This window comes from Sorex araneus, chromosome 2 (assembly GCF_027595985.1).
Source record: "Sorex araneus isolate mSorAra2 chromosome 2, mSorAra2.pri, whole genome shotgun sequence".
Taxonomy (NCBI): Eukaryota; Metazoa; Chordata; class Mammalia; order Eulipotyphla; family Soricidae; genus Sorex; species Sorex araneus.
In genome coordinates, this window is record NC_073303.1 from 206159133 (window position 1) to 206178304 (window position 19172).

A 19172-nucleotide genomic window follows, 5' to 3' on the forward strand; every position below is an offset into this window, starting at 1 on the left:
CCCTGAGCACAGAGCCAGGAGTGAGTCCTGAGCACAGGGCTAGTAGTCCTGAGTACAGAGCCAGGAGTGAGTCCTGGGCACAGAGCTGAGTGTCACCTGAAGCACGGCAGGCTATGCCCTAACACCCCCACGTAATACGCCCTAACTGTCCTCCCCGGCCCCCTCGCCCCCGGCCCCGGCCCCGCCTCCACGCGGATTGCGCAGGAGGCGTTTACAGCCAGCAGGCGGCGCTCGCGCGACGCCGGGACGCCCCCGCGAAGCTGTCCCCAAGCGCTGGAAAGTTTGCAAACTTGTTTCTTTTTTTTTGCAATGTTCTTTTAAAACCAGGGTCACGGTGTCCCGGCTCTTTCGCTCGGGCGGCGGGAGGGGGCTGCGCCTCGGGCCCTCCGGGGCTCGCGCGGGGCTCCGCAGGCGGGAGCGGCGGCGCAGCGCGGGGGGCGGCTGGGGGTCGTCGGGGCGCGCGCAGCACGTCGCCGCCCGCGGGCCGGGGCCGGGCGGGCCGCTCCTCCCCCGGAGGGTGGGTCCCCGCGCCTCCTCGGGCCGGGGATTTGCATAGAGGAAGCGGCCCCCAAAGTGGCCGCAGTCGCGCGGAGCCGCGGCCACCGAGCGGGAAGCGGTGGGGGCGAGCGCGGCGCCAGCTGCCGTCGCCGCCGCTGCCGTCGCCGCGGCCCCTCGCGACGCCGAGCGCGCGCGACCCCCGCCCGCGGCCCGCGACCCCCGCCCGCGCGAGCGCGCCATGAGCCCCGGCCCGGCGCGGGCCGCGGCGCTGCCCGGAGCCCCGGGGGCGCGGGGCGCGGGGGGCGGCGGGGGGCGGCCGGCCTGGGCGCTGGGCGCGCTCTGCCTGCTGCTGGCGGCGGCCGCGGCGGCCGCGTGCCTGCGCCTGGGCGTCCAGGCGGCCGCGCTGCAGCGGCGGGTGGCGGCGCTCGAGCAGGAGCTGCAGCTGCTGCCGCGCCTGGAGCAGCTGGTGCGCGAGGTGAGCGGCGCGGGGGGCGCGGGGGGCGCCGGGGGTGCTTGGGCTGGCTCCCGGGGCGGTGCTCGGGCTGGCTCCCCGGGCGGTGCTCAGGGATCACTCCCGGCTCTGTGCCCAGGGCTGACTCCCGGCTCTGTGCTCGGGGCTGACTCCCGGGTCTGTGCCCAGGGCTGACCCGGGGCGGTGCTCGGGCTGGCTCCCGGCTCTGTGCTCAGGCTGGCTCCCAGGGCGGTGCTCAGGGATCACTCCCGGCTCTGTGCTCAGGGCTGACTCACGGGTCTGTGCCCAGGGCTGACTCCCGGGTCTGTGCTCAGGGATTACTCCTGGCTCTGGTCTGACTCCCGGGTCTGTGCCCAGGGCTGACTCCTGGGTCTGTGCCCTGGGCTGACTCCTGGGTCTGTGCCCAGAGCTGACTCCCGGATCTGTGCTCAGGGCTCGCTCCCAGGTTTGTGCCCGGGGCTGACTCCCAGCTCTGTGCTCAGGGCTCACTCCTGGTGGGGTCTGGGTGACCCCATGGGATGTCGGGCATCGAACTGGGGTCAGCCGCATTCAAGACAAGTCGTTTTCCTGCTGTACTGTCCTTCTGGACCCACCGTACTTTGATTTCACCCGGAGATGGAGACACACTGGCTCTGCACCCCGGGGTCACTGCTGGCGGTGGCTTGGGAGACCCTATGGGGTGCCGGGGATTGAACCCAGGGTGGCCGCGTGCAAGGCCAGTGGCCTCCCCACTGGCCTGTCCTGACCCTCCGCACGTTTGGAAAAGGGCTTCCATCGTCCCGGCTTGTTTTCCTTTGTTCCTTGGCTCCTGGGCCACATCTGGCTGTGCTCAGGGCTGACTCCGGCTCTGCTCCGGGGGTCACTGCCGGGGACCTCTGCACGGTGCTGGGAATTGGACCCGGGTCAGTGCGTGCAGGATCGGGAACCCTTCAGGCCGAGGAAAGCCGCATCTCAAGTTCAGCCGCCCTGAAGTTGCTGTGATTGATGGATGCCGCATCCCGTCCGGCTGGCTTCAGATGGGGGCAAAATTGCTGCTTCAGGAAATGATTTCCCATTTCCCCTGCAGTGGTGCCTGCAGGGGTGCGAGCTCTCTGGGGGTGCTGTGAGCAGACGCGGGTGTGGGGGTGCTTTCTGCCCCCCCCCCGCCCCGTTTCCTGCTGAGGGCTAGAGAAGCGGTCCAGTTCTACTATTCCTCTCATCTCTGGGGTGGTTTTTTGTGTTTATTTTAACTTGAGTTTGGGGTTTGGGGGCCACAAGTTGATGAGACCTGGAGCTGCTCCTGGCTCTGTGCTCAGGGGTCGCTCCTCACTCTGTGCTCGGGACTAATTCCTAACTCCACGGGGGCTGACTCTGGCTCAGGCATCCCGGAGTCAAAACTACTGTGGGCTGCTTGCAAGGCGAATTCTCCCTGCGCTGTCCTGGCCGGCTCTCCCTCCCTCCTCCCTCCCTCTCTCCCTCTTCCCTCTCCCTCTCCCTCTCCTCCCTTTCTCCCTCTCCTTCCCTCCCTCTCTCCCTCTCCCACTCCCTCTCCTCCCTTTCTCCCTCTCCCTCCCTCCCTCTCTCTCCCTCCCTTCTCTCTCTCTCCCCCTCTCCCACTCCCTCTCCTCCCTTTCTCTCTCTCCCTCACTCCCTTTCCCTCCCCTCTCTCTCTCCCTTCCTCTCTCTCTCTTCCTCCCCCACCTCTCTCTGGGGGAGTGTCATATCTGGTGTTTTACTCTGGCTTTTCTGTCAGGAAGATCACTCCCAACGGCCCACCATACGTGGTGCAGGGATGGAATCTGGGTGAGCCAGGTGAAAGGTGAGCACCTACCAGCAGCACCTATGGCTCCACCTGTCTTTTTATTTATTTATTATTTATTTTTGTATGTGTGCCTGGGCGGTGGTGGGGGGGTGACACCTGGCAATGTTCGGGGGTTACTCCTGGCTCTGCACTCAGGAGTAATTCTCTGCACCCATCCCGGTGTGCTCGGGGGACCATCTGGGATGCTGGGGATTGAACTCGGGTCGGCCAGGTGCAAGGCACACGCCCTCCCGCTGCGCTGCTGCTCTGCACACCCGCCTGTTTCCCTAGCTGGGGACCTGCTTACTAAGTGTCTGAACTGCCGGCCACGGTGGAGTCCCTGGGAAATTCTGGTAAAACCTTTTATGAGGAACTCAGAAATGCTGCCTGTTGGAGTTTGTAGGGGGCTTCTGGGAAAAACAGTCAGTGCTAAGAAATGTGAATTTTTTTTTTTCCCTGTTGGGGATTGAACCCACCTCACCCTTGTGGGATATTTCACTGTCCCTCCCTCCCTCCCCCATGAAAATTCCTTTCATTTATTTTCCCTGGTTTTTACTTTTATTGTTGTTTAGGCCAAAGAGTTAATGAAGGTGTTAACATTTATGGTATTTTTGGTTTTGTATTTGGTTTGGGGACCACACTTGGCAGTGCTCAGGGCTCACTCCTGGCTCTGTGCTCGGGATCACTCGTGGCTCTGTGCTCAGGGCTCACTCCTGGCTCTGTGCTCAGGGCTCACTCCTGGCTCTGTGCTCAGGGCTCACTCCTGGCTCTGTGCTCGGGATCACTCCTGGCTCTGTGCTCAGGGCTCACTCCTGGTGAGGTCTTGGGGGACCCTTAGTAGGGCCAGGGGTCAAACCCAGGTCAGCTGCATGCAAGACAGGTTCTTTATTTCTCTCCAGCTCCAACTTTATTCATTTCTTTATCTTTGGACCCTCATGAGTCCGTCTCTGCGTACAGATGCCAAGTATTTCCTTGGGTCGGTGGGCCACACTTTTTTTCTTTTGTTGTTTTTGTTTTTGTTTTGGCCCCGCCCAGCTGACTCAGTGCACAGCCTGGTTCTGTGCTCACGGTTCCCTCCTGGTGGTGTTCGGGGGTCAGATGCCGGGGATTGAACCCGGGTCTGCTGCGTGATTGAACCCGGGTCTGCTGCGTGCTGCACGCGAGGCAAACACCCTCCCGCTGACCTGCTGCTCCAGCCCCCGGGAGCCACAGCTTCTTTTTCCACAACTCACAACTCAGTGCTCGGGGGACCTCGTGGTGCTGGGAGCTGAACCCAGGTTTCCTGCACGCGAAGGCCCGGCTCAGGGGCTGGAGAGACGGGACGGGGGAAGGCGCTTGCCTTGCTGGTGGCTGACCCCAGCTTGATTCCCGGCCCTGCATCGGGTCCCTTGAGCATCTCCAGGCGTGATCCCTGGGCCCAGAGCCAGGAGTCAGCCCGAAGCGTGGCCGGGCATGGCCCAAAGACAAAAATAAGAAAGAAAAGAAGGAAGGATGTGCTAAGCCTGTTGTGATATTTCTCCAATCCTGAAATTTGATTATTTTTTTAAAGTTGTTCCTTTTGGGGGGGTCACAAACGGCAATGTCAGGGCTCAGGAGTATGTCGGGGCTTGAACCCTGGTCAGCCATGTGCAAGGCAAACATCCCTAAAATTTGATTTTTTTTTCTTTTTTGGGTCACACGTGGCAATGCTCAGGGGTTACTCCTGGCTCAGGAATTACCCCTAGCAGTGCTCAGGGGACCATATGGGATGCTGGGAATCGAACCTGGGTTGGCCGTGTACAAGGCAAATAAATGCCCTACCCACTGTGCTATCGCTCCAGCCCCAAGATTTGATTCTTAAGTCCTGAACAAAGTGTTGCTAGACAAAATCTCTCTCTCCCTCCCTCTCTCTCTCCCTCTGTCTCTCCCTCTCTCTCCCCTCTCTCCCTCTCTTTCTTCCTCTCTCTCTCCCCCTCTCCCCCCCTCCCTCCCTCTTTCCCTCTCCCTCTCTCTCTTCCCCCTCTCTCTCTCCCCCTCTCTCCCTCTCCCTCTATCTCTCTTCCCCCTCTCTCTCTCTCCCTCTCTCTCTCCCTCTTTCTCTCTCTCCTTCTCCCCTCTCTTTCTCCCTCTCTCTCCCCCCCCGACTCTTGTGTTTTGTTTTGTTTTGTTTTGTTTGGGGGCCTCACTCATTTTGGCAGTATTCAGAGTTTTCTTCTGGCTCTGCTCTTAGGCTTCACTCCGGGGGACCCTGTGGGGTGCCGGGGATCACACCTAGGTCTGCGTTGTGCAAGACAAGCACCGACGCACACTGCACTGTCTCTCTGGCCCCTTCCCTCTGGCTCGTGGTCAAAACTGGGCCACTGAACCGGGGAGAAGGTTCAGTGGTGGGTCCCCAGCCTTGCCTGTGAAACCCCAGGTTTGATCCCCATCACCTCGCCCCTCCCTCCTTCCCTCCCTCCCTCCCCCCCCCCAAAGTCAAGAATATAAAGTAAGAGAGAGCTGGAGAGAGAGTAAAGCAGGGAAGGTGCTTGCCTAGCACGCAGCCCACCCGAGTTCAGTCCCCAGCATCCCGTATGGTCTCCCGAGCACCAGGCCAATTGTGACCTCTGAGCACAGAGCCAGGAGTAACCCCTGAGCATTGTCAGGTGTGGCTCAGAAACTAAACAAAACAAAACAAAATAATGGAAACCAATCGGCGGAGAACATGTCAAGGTGCAGATAGCCTCCGACTCTGGCTGCACACGCATACCCAGGCACGGGCAGAAGCAGGACGGCTGAGGACCAGCAAATCGCCACATGCACCAGTGGCCAAGGCTGCGTCTGACAACCAGCAAGGAAACGCAAGTGGCTCCACAGCCCAGGAGCCGGTGGCGGGGCAGGGAAAACACACAGGGAGACTGTTCCCGGCACTGTAATGAGAAACGGAAGGAGCACGGCTGACGGGGCAGCCCCTCCGCCTGGCGGGCAGGGCGGGGGGCCTCGGGCAGGACGGAGTGGGCACTGCTCATCGCTTAGATCCCCAGGGGTGGGAGAGCGTGGGGGAAGGGCTCACCTCGTCGCCGGCTCTGTTCCACTGGGAGCAGGACGAGGAAGTCACCCCCAGCCCTGCCAGGAGAGGCCTGAAACACACACCGACACACAGACCCTCACATGCACACACACATAGACACACCCAGACACACACACATGCACAGACACACACAGACACACATGCACAAGGATAAAGCTTGGAATATACTATTTTGTAGTTGTTTTGGGTACGGGGTGCGGAGGATTGAAGCTACAGCTCATGAAGCCCCTCAAGATGCTTCCTTGGGGCTGGAGCAATAGCACAGCAGGGAGGACATTTGCCTTGCACGCGACCCGGGTTCGATTCCCAGCATCTCATATGGTCCCCCAAGCACAGTAATTCCTGAGTGCAGAGCCAGGAGTAACCCCTGAGAATTGCCAGGTGTGGCCCCCAAAAGAGATATTTTCTTGGGGCTGGAGCGATAGCACAGTGGGTAGGGTGTTTGTCTTGCACGTGGCCAAACTGGGTTCAGTTCCCAGCATCCCATATGGTCCCCTGAGCACCACCAGGAGTTAATTCCTGAGTGCAGAGCCAGGAGTAACCCCTGTGCATTGCCGGGTGTGATCCAAAAAGCCAAAAAAAGAAAAAAAACCCACAAAACAACAAAAAAATAGATATTTTCTTTATTTGGGGGATACACATGGCAGGGTTGGGGGCTACTCCCATTTCAGTGCTCAGTAGTTTTCTTGTTGAACCTGATGGTGCTCAGGGAAGGACCTGGTGCTGGGGATTAAACTCAGTCCCTCACGTGCAAAACATATACTCTAGCCTGTTGAACCTCTCTCTGGTCCCGAAGATACTATTTCTCTTTTGGGGGGAGCCACACCCGGCAGTGCTCAGGGGTTACTCCTAGCGGCATTTGGGGGCCCATAGGGGGTCCTGGGGATCGAACCTAGGTCGGCTGCATGCAAGAGAAGAACCCTACCCACTGTATTATCTCTAAAGGCCCTCAAAGATTCTATTTTTTGCAGTTTTTTGGTTTTATTGGGCCACACCTGGCTGTGCTCAGGGCTTCCTCCTGGCCCTGTGTCTAAGGATCACTCCTGGCAGTGCTCAGGGGACTGTGTGGCATGCGGAGGGTTAAAGCTAAGCCTGCCGCATGCAAGGCCAGCACCTTCTCCACTGTACTATCTCTCTAGCCTGTCTTTTTAATTTTTTTTTATACAGCACTGCGAGTTACAAAGTTATTCATAGTTAATTTTAAGTTATACAGTGTTACAGCATCAACCTCATCACCGGTGTCAGATGTTATTTTGAAACAGTGCGACTGGGAAGGTGCCTGCCTTGCCCTGGACAACTCTGGCTTGATCCCTGACACCTCCCAAGGTCCCCTGAGCCCCACCCGGACTGACTCCTGAGCACAGAGCTGGGGCTCGGCCCTGGGTTCAGAGCCAGGAATCAGCCCAACCCCCAACCCCCTAGAACTATGAGAAGAACAAATGAATAGTGACCCTGGAAATCTTTTCCAAAGAGGTTTGACCATAGTTTTCAGTTCTCATTTATTGTCAGTGAAGCCTCCTTTTAATTCAGAGCTGAAGTGGTTAGGAGTGGGGGCGGGGCGACTCATCCTTTTTCACCAAGAAGCTTGTTTGCAGCATTTGGGAGGCAGAAGTCATGTCCCAATTAAAGAAGAAAAATTCTTGCCAACCACACAGAACTTTAATGTCAGGGGGGGAAAAAAAGTATTCCATCCAAGAAAAACCACAGCTTAATACGGGTTGCACTGTCTTTGTTCCCCGGGAGCAGGACTGGGCAGTGCCTGTTTTGGGGGACTGTCTGATGTGCCTGATAAGAGCCCGGAGCTAGAGAAGGGGGCATTCATGGGCTCCGGGAGCAGCGGGCCCCGCTGCCTTGCTTCCCAGGCTCCCAAAGAAATGGTTTTTCAGAACATGAAAACACCAACTTTGAAGCAAGAGTCCTGAGTGATCGTATCGCTGGTAAGACCCGAGACTCTGGATACAAAGCGAGCATTTGCTGGACGGCGTTGGAAAGCGTTTGGGGCACTGGGGAGATGGCCCAGGGGTCTGGGTGTGGTGCAGACTCGGCCTTGGGAGGCCCAGGTTCCGTCTCTGGTCCCAGCGCTGCCTGAAGTGACCTGGGAGGGACACAGAGCAGGAGTCATACACGAGTACCATGGGTGTGGCTAAAGCCTGTTATGATAATAACCACGGTGATGATGATGATGATGATGATGATGATGATGATAATAAGGGCCGGAGTGATAGTCCAGCAGGTAGGGCGTTTGCCGTGCACGCTGCCGAACCAGGTTTGATCCCTGTCACCCCGTAGAGACCCTCAAGCACTTCCAGGAGTAATTCCTGTGTGCAGAGCCAAGAGTGAGCCCGGTGTGTCGCCAGGGATGCCCCCCCAAGGCTAAACAAACAAATATAATAATAAAATAAGCGTTTTAGCAATCTCGTCCAAGTGATCCATCACATCCTTTGGTAAATGTGTTATTAGCGTATCCCCATGCGCATTTGTTGTAGCAAAAGTGCAAAGAGAGAGAAGTAGTTTGTCCCACTGAGAAAAGTCTGGCTTGCAGCGGCTTATTGCTGGTGGGCTACCCTTCTGTTCCCCAGGACAGTCACATGGAAGCAAGGCCAACCCAGAAACAGCAGGGCAAAGGTGGACTCGGAGCTCCCTCCTTCCCCCCTCTCCCCAGTCCGTTCTCTGTCGTGGTTTAGCGACTCTACAGCCCAGAAGCAAGGTGGTGGTGGTGGTGGTGGTAGTTTTATTTTTTATTTATTTCAGCGATGCTCAAGGGTTACTCCTGGCTCTGCACTCAGGAATTACTCCGTGGCGGTGCTCGGGGGAACTATAGGATGCTGGGAATTGAACCTGGGTCGACCTCATGCAAGGCAAACGCCCTACCTGCTGTGCTATCACTCTAGCCCTGGTTGTTTTAATTTTTTTTTTACTTTTTGGGTCACACCCAGCGATGCTCAGGGGTAACTCCTGGCTCTGCACTCAGGAATTACTCCTGGCGGTGCTCAGGGGACCATATGGGATGCTGGGAATCGAACCCGGGTCGGTCGTGTGCAAGGCAACCGCCCTACCCGCTGTGCTATCTCTCCAGCCCCTGGCCCTGGTTCTTTTAAAGAGGGAAGGAGCTGTGCAGAGCATTGCGTCAAGAGGCTTGCTTTGCATCCCTGCGCACATCCTCCTCACCATAGTGCTCCCTTGAGCATCACCAGGAGTCGCTACTGAGCCCAGCGCCAGTAATAACCTCTGAGCATCACCAGGGGGAGCTCCCGAGCATCTAGCCAGGAGCCGCTCAAGAGAATCACCAGCGGGGGCGCTGCAGAGCCCCGAGCTTCTGGGAACTTCCAGGGCGACCCGAAGCTCCCAAGAAAAGAGGGAGGAAGATGGGTTGGGAGGTCATATTGGCTTGTTGTGGGGCACCCCCTGGTCCTGCCGGGAGCTGCGCGGTCTCGACATGGAGTGGCGCCTGCCCGTGCGGAGCCTGCCCGCTCAGCCAGTCCCAGCACGGGAGCCTTTGCAGTCTCCCTGGCCTCTGTCACTTGTCCTCGTGACTTGCAGCCCTCTGCACCGGCGCAGAGAGGGAGGGAGAGGGCTGCTCTGCTGCTTCCGCGGCTGTGCGGGCCCCATCTGCAGCCCCAGTCACCCGTCTCGGTGATTCTGCAGCGGCCGTCCTCGTGCTGGGGATCTCTTCCCTGGACACGGTTTGGAACGGCAGAGTGGGACCTTCCCTGCCTCAACTGGGCAGTGCTGTGGCTTCATTCGTTCGTGCCTGAAGGTGGAATCTGGACGGAATGAGTTTCTCCCAGGGCAGGCGGGAGGAAGCAGATTTTCCCCTTCTCCTTTGGATTTTGGGCCCCCCCTTCATCACTGTCCGCCCGGGAATCCCTCCTGGCGGAACTGGGGGGCCCTCTAGGGTGCGGGAGATTGAAGCTGGGTGGGCTGCAGGCAAGACAAGCACCCTCCCTGCCTGCTCTGCTGTCACTCCAGCCCCTTTTCTTCTTTTGCTTTGTTTTTGGACCACACCCTGCTGTGGTCAGGGCTTTCTCTTAGCTTTGTGCTCAGGGATCACTCCTGGCGGGACTTTGGGGACCGTAGGGGGTGCTGGAGAGTGAACCCAGGTCAACCATGTGCAAAGCAAGTACCGTGATCACTACTAACTCTCCCATTATTGATGGTAATGCCAGACACCAGCCCAGGGTCTCCTGTACGTGAAGCGTGTACTCGGGCCCGCTGAACTGGCACCCCAGCTGAGGGAAACACCTTTGCAGATTATCTTCTAAACTACTGGAGGTGGGAGCGAGCTAGAGAAATAGTACCGGGGTTATGTCGCTAACCTGCCTGTGGCCAATCAGGTTTGATCTCTGGCTTCTCCTGCAGTTCCTCTGAGCACCACCAGGGGCGCTTTTGAGCACAGAACCAGAAACAACCCGAGTCCTGGTGGGTTTGGCCCCAGATTCAAGATCCCACTGAAAGGATTGTAGGGGTGAAGGGCCGAGAGGAGCACGGAGAGCTGAGGACCCATCACAGAGCATCACTCACAACCCCTGGGCCCCACTTTCTGGCCTTGTGTTTCGGGTTTGGTGTAGTGTTTAGATGTAGTAGTGGGTAAGGCACTTGCCTTGCACGGGGCCGACCCAGGTTCAGTCCCCGGCATCCCTTAAGGTCCCCCGAGCACTGCCGGGAGTGATCCCTTAGTGCAGAGCCAGGAGTAAGCCCTGAGCATGACTGGGGGTGGCCCCCAAACAAAACAGAAATTAAGGGCAGATGAGAGGGTCCTTGACATTCTGCTCTGGGTGACCCGGGGGCAAGTTGCATGATGGGCAGAGGGACTCTGTCTCCCTGTGGCTTGGCGTTTAGTTGGGCTGGAGCGATAGCACAGCGGTTGAGCGTTCGCCTTTCACATGGCCGACCAGAGTTCGATTCCTCCGCCCCTCTCAGAGAGCCCAGCAAGCTACTGAGAGCATCAAGCCCGCACGGCAGAGCCTGGCAAGCTCCCTGTGCGTATTGGATATGCCAAAAACAGTAACAACAAGTCTCTCAATGAGACGTTACTGATGCCCGCTCAAACAAATCGATGAGCAACGGGATGACAGTGACAGTGATGTTTAGTTCCCTTCGCACTTGTTGTTTGAGGAGTGAGACGTGACTGAGCCGAAGGAAGCTTGGAAAGCCGTGGAGGGGAGAGAGCTCAGGGCTGAGCCCTCGCCCTGCACACGGAGCCTGGGTTCAACCCCCACACCCACCACACCTTCCTCCACCCGACCCCCACCACCAGCACCGGCAGTGAGCACAGAGCTGGGAGTAGTTCCTGAGCATCACTGGGAGTGTTTCCCCTTCCAAAAACAAACAAATGTCAAAAGAAGAGAACAGGATGGGCGTGGGGCCAGGGTATGACTCTCAGGGGCGCGCGGGCGTCTGTGGCGTGGGGAGCCCCGAGCCGGACCCCTCGCCCAGCTCTCACCCCCTCCAGCAGTCAGACCTGGAGAAACCCTGAGGCTCCATCTGCACTGGGCCCCGGCGGTCAGCGGCAAAGACTTGGTCCTCACGGTCTCGCCCCCCCCTCCCCCCCACCTCAGGGCAGAGGATCAGCTCCTGGGGCAGCCCCGCCCCCGGCAGCCTCTGCCCAAGCCCTGCGTGGGACTGTCCGCAGCCAATGGCTGACCGCGCAGGTGGCCACGCGCGACCTCTCACTCGCCTGTTCTCTCTGGGCTGGCGCCGGCTGTGCTCAGCTACTCCTGGCTCTGTGCTCGGGGGTGGGGGGTCGTACCCGGCGATGCCCGGGAGTGACTCCTGGTTCCGCACTCAGGAGTCCCCCCGGACATTGGGACACCCGAGGGCTGTTGGGTGGACAGTCCCTGTGTGCAGGTCTCTAGCCTGCAAGATGTGAGGGCTTGCCTGTGGGGGAGGGTCCCCTCCTGCAGTGCTCACGGGCTCATTTCCTCTTTTCCTCTCTCCATAATCCCTGTCCTGCTGGTGTTTGGACTCAGTGATCCAACAGTGCTCAGGAGTTCTAGTCCCTTGAGCCTGCCAGGCGTGCTCTGGCCTGTGGAGCCATCTACCGGGCCCCAAGACTTGAGCTTTTGGCCTGATTTCTGGCCAGTAACAGTTGCTCCTGGCCTCCATGTAGCCATCTGTGAAATGGGTTGTTTACCTCCCATCAGAAGGTCGTCAGTGGGGATTAACTTTAGTCCTAGCATGCCAGACTCATCTTGAAATCCCTTGTCTTTGGAAAGCTTGCTTCCTTTTTCTGGTTGTTTTTTTTTTTCTGTTGTTTTTTTTTCCCCTCACAGCTGGGAGGGTTCACGCTGACTCTTGGCTTTGTGCTCAGGACTGTTCCCGGCTCTGTGTTCGGGGATCACTCCTGGCTCCGTGTCCCTCACTCTTAGCGATGCCAGTGGTGGAACGTGGCCTGACTGCTTGCAAGGCCAGCATCTTGACTCCAGACTCGCTGGCCCTTGGGGCGGGCTTTGTTGTGGTTCTGGTGTTTGGGCCATACCCCGTGGTGCTCAGGGTTCACTCCTGACTCTGAGCCTAGGGATCACCCCGGGACCCGAGGGCCTTATGGAGTGCTGGCCTTAGGTATGGGGTGCTGGGGCTCGAACCCAGGTCAGCCATGTGCAAGGCAGACGCCCTGCCTGCTATAGCACCTCTCCAGCCCCATAAGAGCTTTGTTTTTTTAATTTTTATTTTATTTTGCTTTTTGGGTAACACCCGGCGATGCTCAGGGGTTCCTCCTGGCTCTGCACTCAGGAATCACTCCTGGCAGTGCTCAGGGGACCCTATGGGATGCTGGGAATCGAACCTGGGTCAGCCGCACGCAAGGCAAATGCCCTACCCGCTGTGCTATCGCCCAAGTCCCGTGGAGAGCTTTCTTAACGGGCTCCAGGGGCTGGAGACGAAGTACTATAGGTAGGGCGTTTGCCTTGCAGACGGCCGACCTGGGTTCGATCCCCAACATCCCATAGGGTCCCCTGAGCACCTCCAGGAATGATGCCTGAGTGCAGAGCCAGGAGTGACCCCTGAGCATTGCCATGCGTGGCCCCCGCCCGACCCCCCAAGAAAAGGCCCCAGGAGGGTGCCCTCGTCCATCTGTTCCTCGATGAAGGAACTTGAATCACACGTCTGAGCTAAAGAGTGGATTTAATTTTGTTTTGTTTTGGGTCACACCCGGCAGTGCTTGGGGGTTACTCCTGGCTTTGCACTCGGAATCACTCCTTGTGGTGCTGGGGGCCACACGGGGGCTGAACTGCCGTTGGCCCTGTGCGGGGAAAACGCCCTCCCCTGCCCTCCCTCCCACGCTAACGGCCTTTCCCAGCAGGCGCTGGGGGGCGTTCGGGCCGCACAGAAGCATGAATAGAACTGCCGCGGGTCCAGTCTGAGCCAGGACGGGGACGGCCACTTGGAAGGAAAGCAGATACTTGAGCTTCTGGGTCTCTCTCCCCGACCAAGAATCTGTCACTTGTACACATGAGACTTTTTCCCCACCAACACAGTAATTCCATGTTCATGACCAAAATGAAAATCTCATTATTCGCCCCAAAATGCTTCCATGACTTTCTCTCGGTGCAAGGGGCACCCAGACACCTCATAAATTTGCCTTGGTTAATGAATCCATCTGTCTGGGTGATTATGCCTCAGGGCCCCCAGCCCCCCACGACTGTTCCTCATTAACCTGACGGATGGGCGGCCTCACACACATCTGCTTCGGCTCACAGCCCCTAAACGAGAAAATCTGTACGTTTGGTGATGTCGCCGTCGTAGCTGGGGTGGGTATGAGGTCTCGGGGGCCGTGGGGACGAGCGGAGGGAAGCGTTTGGAAGGGCGAATGTCAGCTACTTCGGCGGCATCTGCTCCCGACTTAAAGATGTGAAAAGGGGCTGGAGCGATAGCACAGCGGGGAGGGCGTTTGCCTTGCATGCGGCCGACCCGAGTTCAATTCCCAGCACCCCATAGGATCCCCCGAGCACTGCCAGGGGTAACTCCTGAGTGCATGAGCCAGGAGTAACCCCTGTGCATCGCCGGGTGTGACCCAAAAAGCAAAAACAAACAAAACCCACAAAAAAACAAAATGCAACTTTTGTAGCTTGTGGGAAAGAGACTCAGCCATCACGGATGATGAATCAATTTTTCATCTGACCAGGGAATGCTGTATTTTTTCCTTGAAAACTTTCATTTTCTGATTAATTCCGTGGGCTCTGGCTACTCCCACAACCCCCCCCCCCCGCCCATCCCTCGAACCTCTCTCTTCTCAGAAATGCGCTCCTTGCTTGGGGTGGGGGTGTTGGACTCCTGATTTATTTGCATATGCAAAAAAACAGACCCGTATTGGTTGCAGATGCCAGAGGTGTTGCCAGGTAATTGAATGTAGGAAAGTTGAGACTTTTAAATCATTTTGACAAACCTGGACACAAAAGAATATTTAAGGAAAACTTTTTTTTTTTTTTGGTCTAAGAACTGAGGTCTGGGAATAAAGATGGGGGATTGGGTTTCTAATTTAAGCACTCAACTTTGTTCCTAGTAGTGAGGTTTTAAACCCACAGAGAGTGAGGAGGTGGGGGCTGGAGCGACAGCACAGCGGGGAGGGCGTTTGCCTTGCACGCGGCAGACCCGGGTTCGATTCCCAGCACCCCATATGGTCCCCTGAGCACTGCCAGGAGTAATTCCTGAGTGCAAAGCCAGGGGTAACCCCTGTGCATTGCCTGGTGTGACCCAAAAAGAAAAAAAAAGAGTGAGGAGAGGATGGCAGCTAGAGGACCATAAAACTTTGCAGATTGGGGGCTGAAGCGATGGTACAGTGGGTAGGGCATTTACCTTGCTGACCCGGGTTCAATCCCTGGCATCCCATATAGTCCCCTGAGCAACACCAGGAATGATTCCTGAGTGCAAAGCCAAGAGGAACCCCTGAGCATCGCTGGGTGTGGCCCAAAAAGAAAAAAGAAAAACCTTTGCAGATTTCCCATAGAATTAGAGGAAAATAAAATGCATCAAAGGGAATTGGGACTGGACTTAGCTGCCAAACACCGCTATTCCCCACCCCCCAAAAATAAGAGAACTAAGCTATCATCCTTGGTTCCTCTCTCTGATTTTAATATAAGAGGTTCTGGGTTGGAAAGATAAAGTAAGGAAGTAAGGTTAAGGTACCGACTTGCATGTGCTGACCCCAGTTTCATCCCTAGCACCACATGGTTCCCCTAAACTAGGCCAGGGGGCGCTCCTGAGCACAGAGCCAGGAATAGCCTCCAGATACCACCAGGGGGTGCTCCTGAGCATAGACCCTCGAATAGCCCTCAGCTCCCGAGATAGTGCTCTTAGTGCAAGGCAAACACCTTACCCGCTATACCATCACTCGGCCCCTGGTCTCTTCAGCAGGAAGGGAGGGCAGAAGAGGACCATAAAACTTTGCAGGTCGCCTGTAGAATCAGGGAAAAGCAAGTATATCAAAGGGAACCGGGACCTGGCTGCCAACCACCACCGTACTCCACCCCCCAAAAAAAAAAGAACTCAGCCATCATCCTTGGTTCCTGTCTCTGAATTTTAATATAAGAGGTTGTGGCTAGTTGGAAGCTTAAGAACTCAGATTTGGGGCCTGGAGTGATAGTACAGCAGGTAGGGTGTTTGCCTTGCACACAGCAGACCCAGCTTCGAGCCCCAGTATCCCCTATGGTCTTCCAATACCTCCAGGTAATTTCTGAGTGCAGAGCCAGGAGTAACCCCTGATCGTTGCTGGGTGTGACCCGAACAAACCAACGAACAAAACCTTCAGATTCAGGACTCAGAATTCAGCAGAACTTCTCTCCGCTTGGGGGTCACCTGCTCGACCAGGACGACCATTGACCCGCCCAAGGTGACCCCAAGCTCAAGCCTGGCCGTGATTATGACAGAGCACTTGGCTGTGGCTTTTATTTGGGGGGAGGGTCTGAAGTGGGGGTGGGGTGACCACCAGGGACTGTGTCCAAGCAGGTGTTTGGGTCAGCGCCAGGGGCGGAAGGGGGCTGTGACCATGCTGGAGCCCTGCGGCTGCAGGTCCCTGGGGCTAGAGAGCTCTAACCCTGTACTGTCCCCCCCCCCCCCCCGGCCCCGGGGGTGACTCTACTCTTATTTCATTGACCCAAAGCATCGCAGAGCTGGGCCTGGGCGGGGAAACGCCAGTGACGCTGCAGTGAACCACAGTCTGGGGCCGCAGATGCCCGCTGGTGAGAGCACCGGGGGAAGAGTTGGAGAAAGGGGAGATGCCAAGCCGGGCGATGACCGAGGCTTGAAGCTGCGGGAACTGACAGCACAGCGGGGAGGGCGTTTGCCTTGCACGTGGCCGACCCGGGTTCGATTCCCGGCACCCCATATGGTCCCCTGAGCACTGTCAGGAGTGATTCCTGAGTGCAGAGCCAGGAGTGACCCCTGAGCATCGCCGGGTGTGACCCAAAAAGCAAAAAAAAGAACTTCAGCCTCGTGACCCCAGACCCCAGGGGCAGATCTGCAGGCGGTCCTGCGGGAAGGGGCCCGGGCCCTCGGGGCAGTGCTCTTTGGTCACCGAGCCACCCTGGCGGTGCTCGGGGCTAGGGAGCACCCTGGAGGGCCTGGGGAGCACCCTGAGGGGCCTGGGGAGCACCCTGGGCCGGGGATGGTCCCTGGTGGGCCCGTGCGGGCCAGCGCCTCCCCCCATCGACCCAGCGGCCGAGCCACCTCGTGCTCCCGGCACCAGCGAGGTGGACTCGCGACCCGCAGCCCCAAGTGATCCGAGCAGGTTGGGGGGCGTCAGCGCCACGTGACCGCGGGCAACGCTCGGTCTCGCGAGACTGCGGGATGGGCCTCGCGCCCGCCCGCCCGCCCGGGGGCGCCCCCCGGCCTCAGCCTCAGCACCCCGAGCCCCGGGGGCGCCCGGCAGCCCCTCGCGGGTGGCCGACCCCGGGCCCGCGCAGTCAGCGCGCTCTCCCCCTCTCTCCCGTGCAGAAGCTGGACGGGCTGGCCAAGCTGCGGAAGATTCGAGAAGCTCCGGCCGAGTGTGTCTGCCCCCCTGGTAAGTGCGGGGGAACCCGAGCAGCCGGACCCCCAGGCCGGAGTCGCCCAGCGCCTGGCCGGGCAGCCCTGAGTGATTTCCCTAGAAGCGGGTGCGGAGGAGACGGGCGCTGACTCAGTTTCCCCAGATGTGGTGTGGAGGGGTCCGGGCGCTGACTCGGTTTCCCCAGATGTGGTGTGGATGGAACGGGGTGCTGACTCGGTTTCCTCAGATGCGCGTGTAGACGGAACGAGGCGCTGACTCGGTTTCCCCAGATGCAGTGTGGGTGGGTCAGACGCTGACTCGGTTTCCCCCATCTGCAGTGAGAGCACCCCGCCACAGGTGCTTCCCCAGAGGGTCTGAGAAGGGGTGCGGCCCGCGCGCTCCCTTTGCGTGGCGCGGGGTGCTGGCGGCCAGGTTGCGAGGGGTCCCCGCCGCCTCCTTGCCGTAGTGACCTGCGCCTGCGCCCCCCAGTCCGCGTCGGGGCCTGCGCCTGCGCCCCCTCGGGAGGCCCCGCCCGCACCCCCCACTGCGTCTGGGGCTCTGCTCTCCGCCGTCCCCCTGGGACGCTCCCGCGGGCGTGTGACACGCATGTTCCGTGGCCGCCCCGTTGGCGCGTGTGGCTTCCCGCTCATCCCAGCGCACCGGGAGCCCCGTCATGCCCAGGCTTCTTGGCCGCCCGCCTGTCACCCGCCTCGGGCCCAGGGCCTGGCGCGGGGCCCTGCCCCGTCTCTTCGCCCGCGAGTTCCCTCTGTGTCAGCCACCTGCTTCCGTGGACGTCACCGTGTCCTGTGACCCAGAGTCAGGGACATGCAGACGCCAGCTCTTTCCTGGAATAGCTGTGGGGTGCGTGTGTGCGTGTGCGTGCGTGCGTGTGTGTGCGCGTGTGTGTGTGCGTGTATGTGTGCGTGTGTGTCCGTGCGTGCCTGTGTGTGTGCATGCGTGCGTGTGTGTGCGTGTGTGTGCATGTGTGTGCGTGTATGTGTGCGTGTGTGCGTGCGTGTGTGCGTGTATGTGTGCATGTGTGTGTGCATGTGTGTGCGTGTGTGTACGTGTGTATGTGTGCATGTGTGTGTGCATGCGTGTGTGTGCGTGTGTGTGCGCGTGTGTGTGTGGTGCGTGTGTGTGCACGTGCGTGCGTGTGTGTGAGTGCGTGTGTACGTGCGTGTGAGTGCGTGTGCATGTGTGTGCGCGCGCGCGCGTGTGTGTGTGTGTGTGTGTGTGCTGGGGGGGGGTACGGTCTATATTCTGCCACCCAGTAAATGGATTCATTCCTGAGCACACGGGACTCCGATCTGTGTGTGACAGATCACGTGTGGAGCTGCGTGTCCCGGGAGCCCGAGCTTGCCGCGGGGTGTCACAGGGCCGGGCCTCTCTCCCTCTGCTCCTCCTTGCCCGCTGTTGCTTCTCGCCTGCCCGCTGCCCCTTCCCGGGCCCCAGGGTCCGTCCCCTTGTCACCTGTGCTCGGCCACGTGCTGTGTGGGTGGTGCTGCGAGGGCCCCCGGAAGCCGTGTGGCCGGCTGCCGCCCCGCCCCCCTTCCTGCTCCTACCCACCCCACGGCTCCTCTGGGGTCCCCGCTTTGGTGACGGGCTCCGAAGGGGCTGGAGCCGGGCCCCTGCCTCTCACCGGCCCTGGCCGCCCTGCCCGGGGGCCTGCGGGGCTCTGCAGGGCAGAGGGGGGGCGCAGGGGCTGGGGCCCGGGGAGGCAGGAAGCCCCCGTCCTCGTCCCCGCCCCGAGGTCCCCGTCTGGTGCTCCCGTGAGGCAGAAGTCGCGTCTTGCCCCGGAAAGGAGCCGGCCAGGGCGGGGCCCGGGAGGTGCCCGAAGCTCGTGACTCGGTGGGTGACAGGCGGTGCGGGCGCATGCAGGTGACGGTGCCCAGGGCTGGGGGGACAGCGGGCGCCCAGCTCCTCCCGGCCCCCGCCTGCCCCTCCAGGTACCGCCAGGGCTGGTCGCGTTGAGCCTCTGGCTGCCCAGGACACCCCGAAAGGCCCCCACACCCCGGGCGGGGGGTGGCCCCCAGCAGAGGGAGGCTAGGGGGGTCTTTCCGGGGGCGCTGGGGGGGCCCCCGGGGCGCGGGTGAGGGGCCCAGAGGAGGTGCTGATGCTGCCGCCCTCTGACCCTGGCAGTGCCCAGAGCCCTGTGTCTGGGGAGCCAGAGTGGTAGAATGTTCCAGAAGGCCCCATGTGGGCGGGGGGAAGAGATGTGTGGGACACAGCGCCCAGCAGGCACCCTGCGGCCTGGGGCTGGCCCCTGCCCCTGCTGGACTCTGCCACTTGAGCTGCCTGTGGGGCCCCGCTGGCCTTGGCCCCAGAGCCCAGGAGGTCAGGCCGGGCGGGAGGAAACCAGGACCCGGGCTCAAGTACTGCAGGCCTGCTGGGCCCGGCTCCACCCCGGCCA

The 19172-nt window shown here is 59.5% G+C and overlaps 1 protein-coding gene across 1 annotated transcript in view; it reads left to right on the forward strand.

Moving 5' to 3' along the window:
• The first annotated feature begins 736 nt into the window (after positions 1–736).
• The window catches only part of LOC129401736 (collagen alpha-1(XXIII) chain-like), a 69224-nt gene continuing 50788 nt past the window's right edge, over positions 737–19172 (forward strand). The window contains exons 1-2 of the mRNA XM_055124549.1: positions 737–973; positions 16729–16795. Coding sequence (XP_054980524.1) covers positions 737–973; positions 16729–16795 — 304 coding nt within the window. The remainder of the gene's footprint in view (positions 974–16728; positions 16796–19172) is intronic.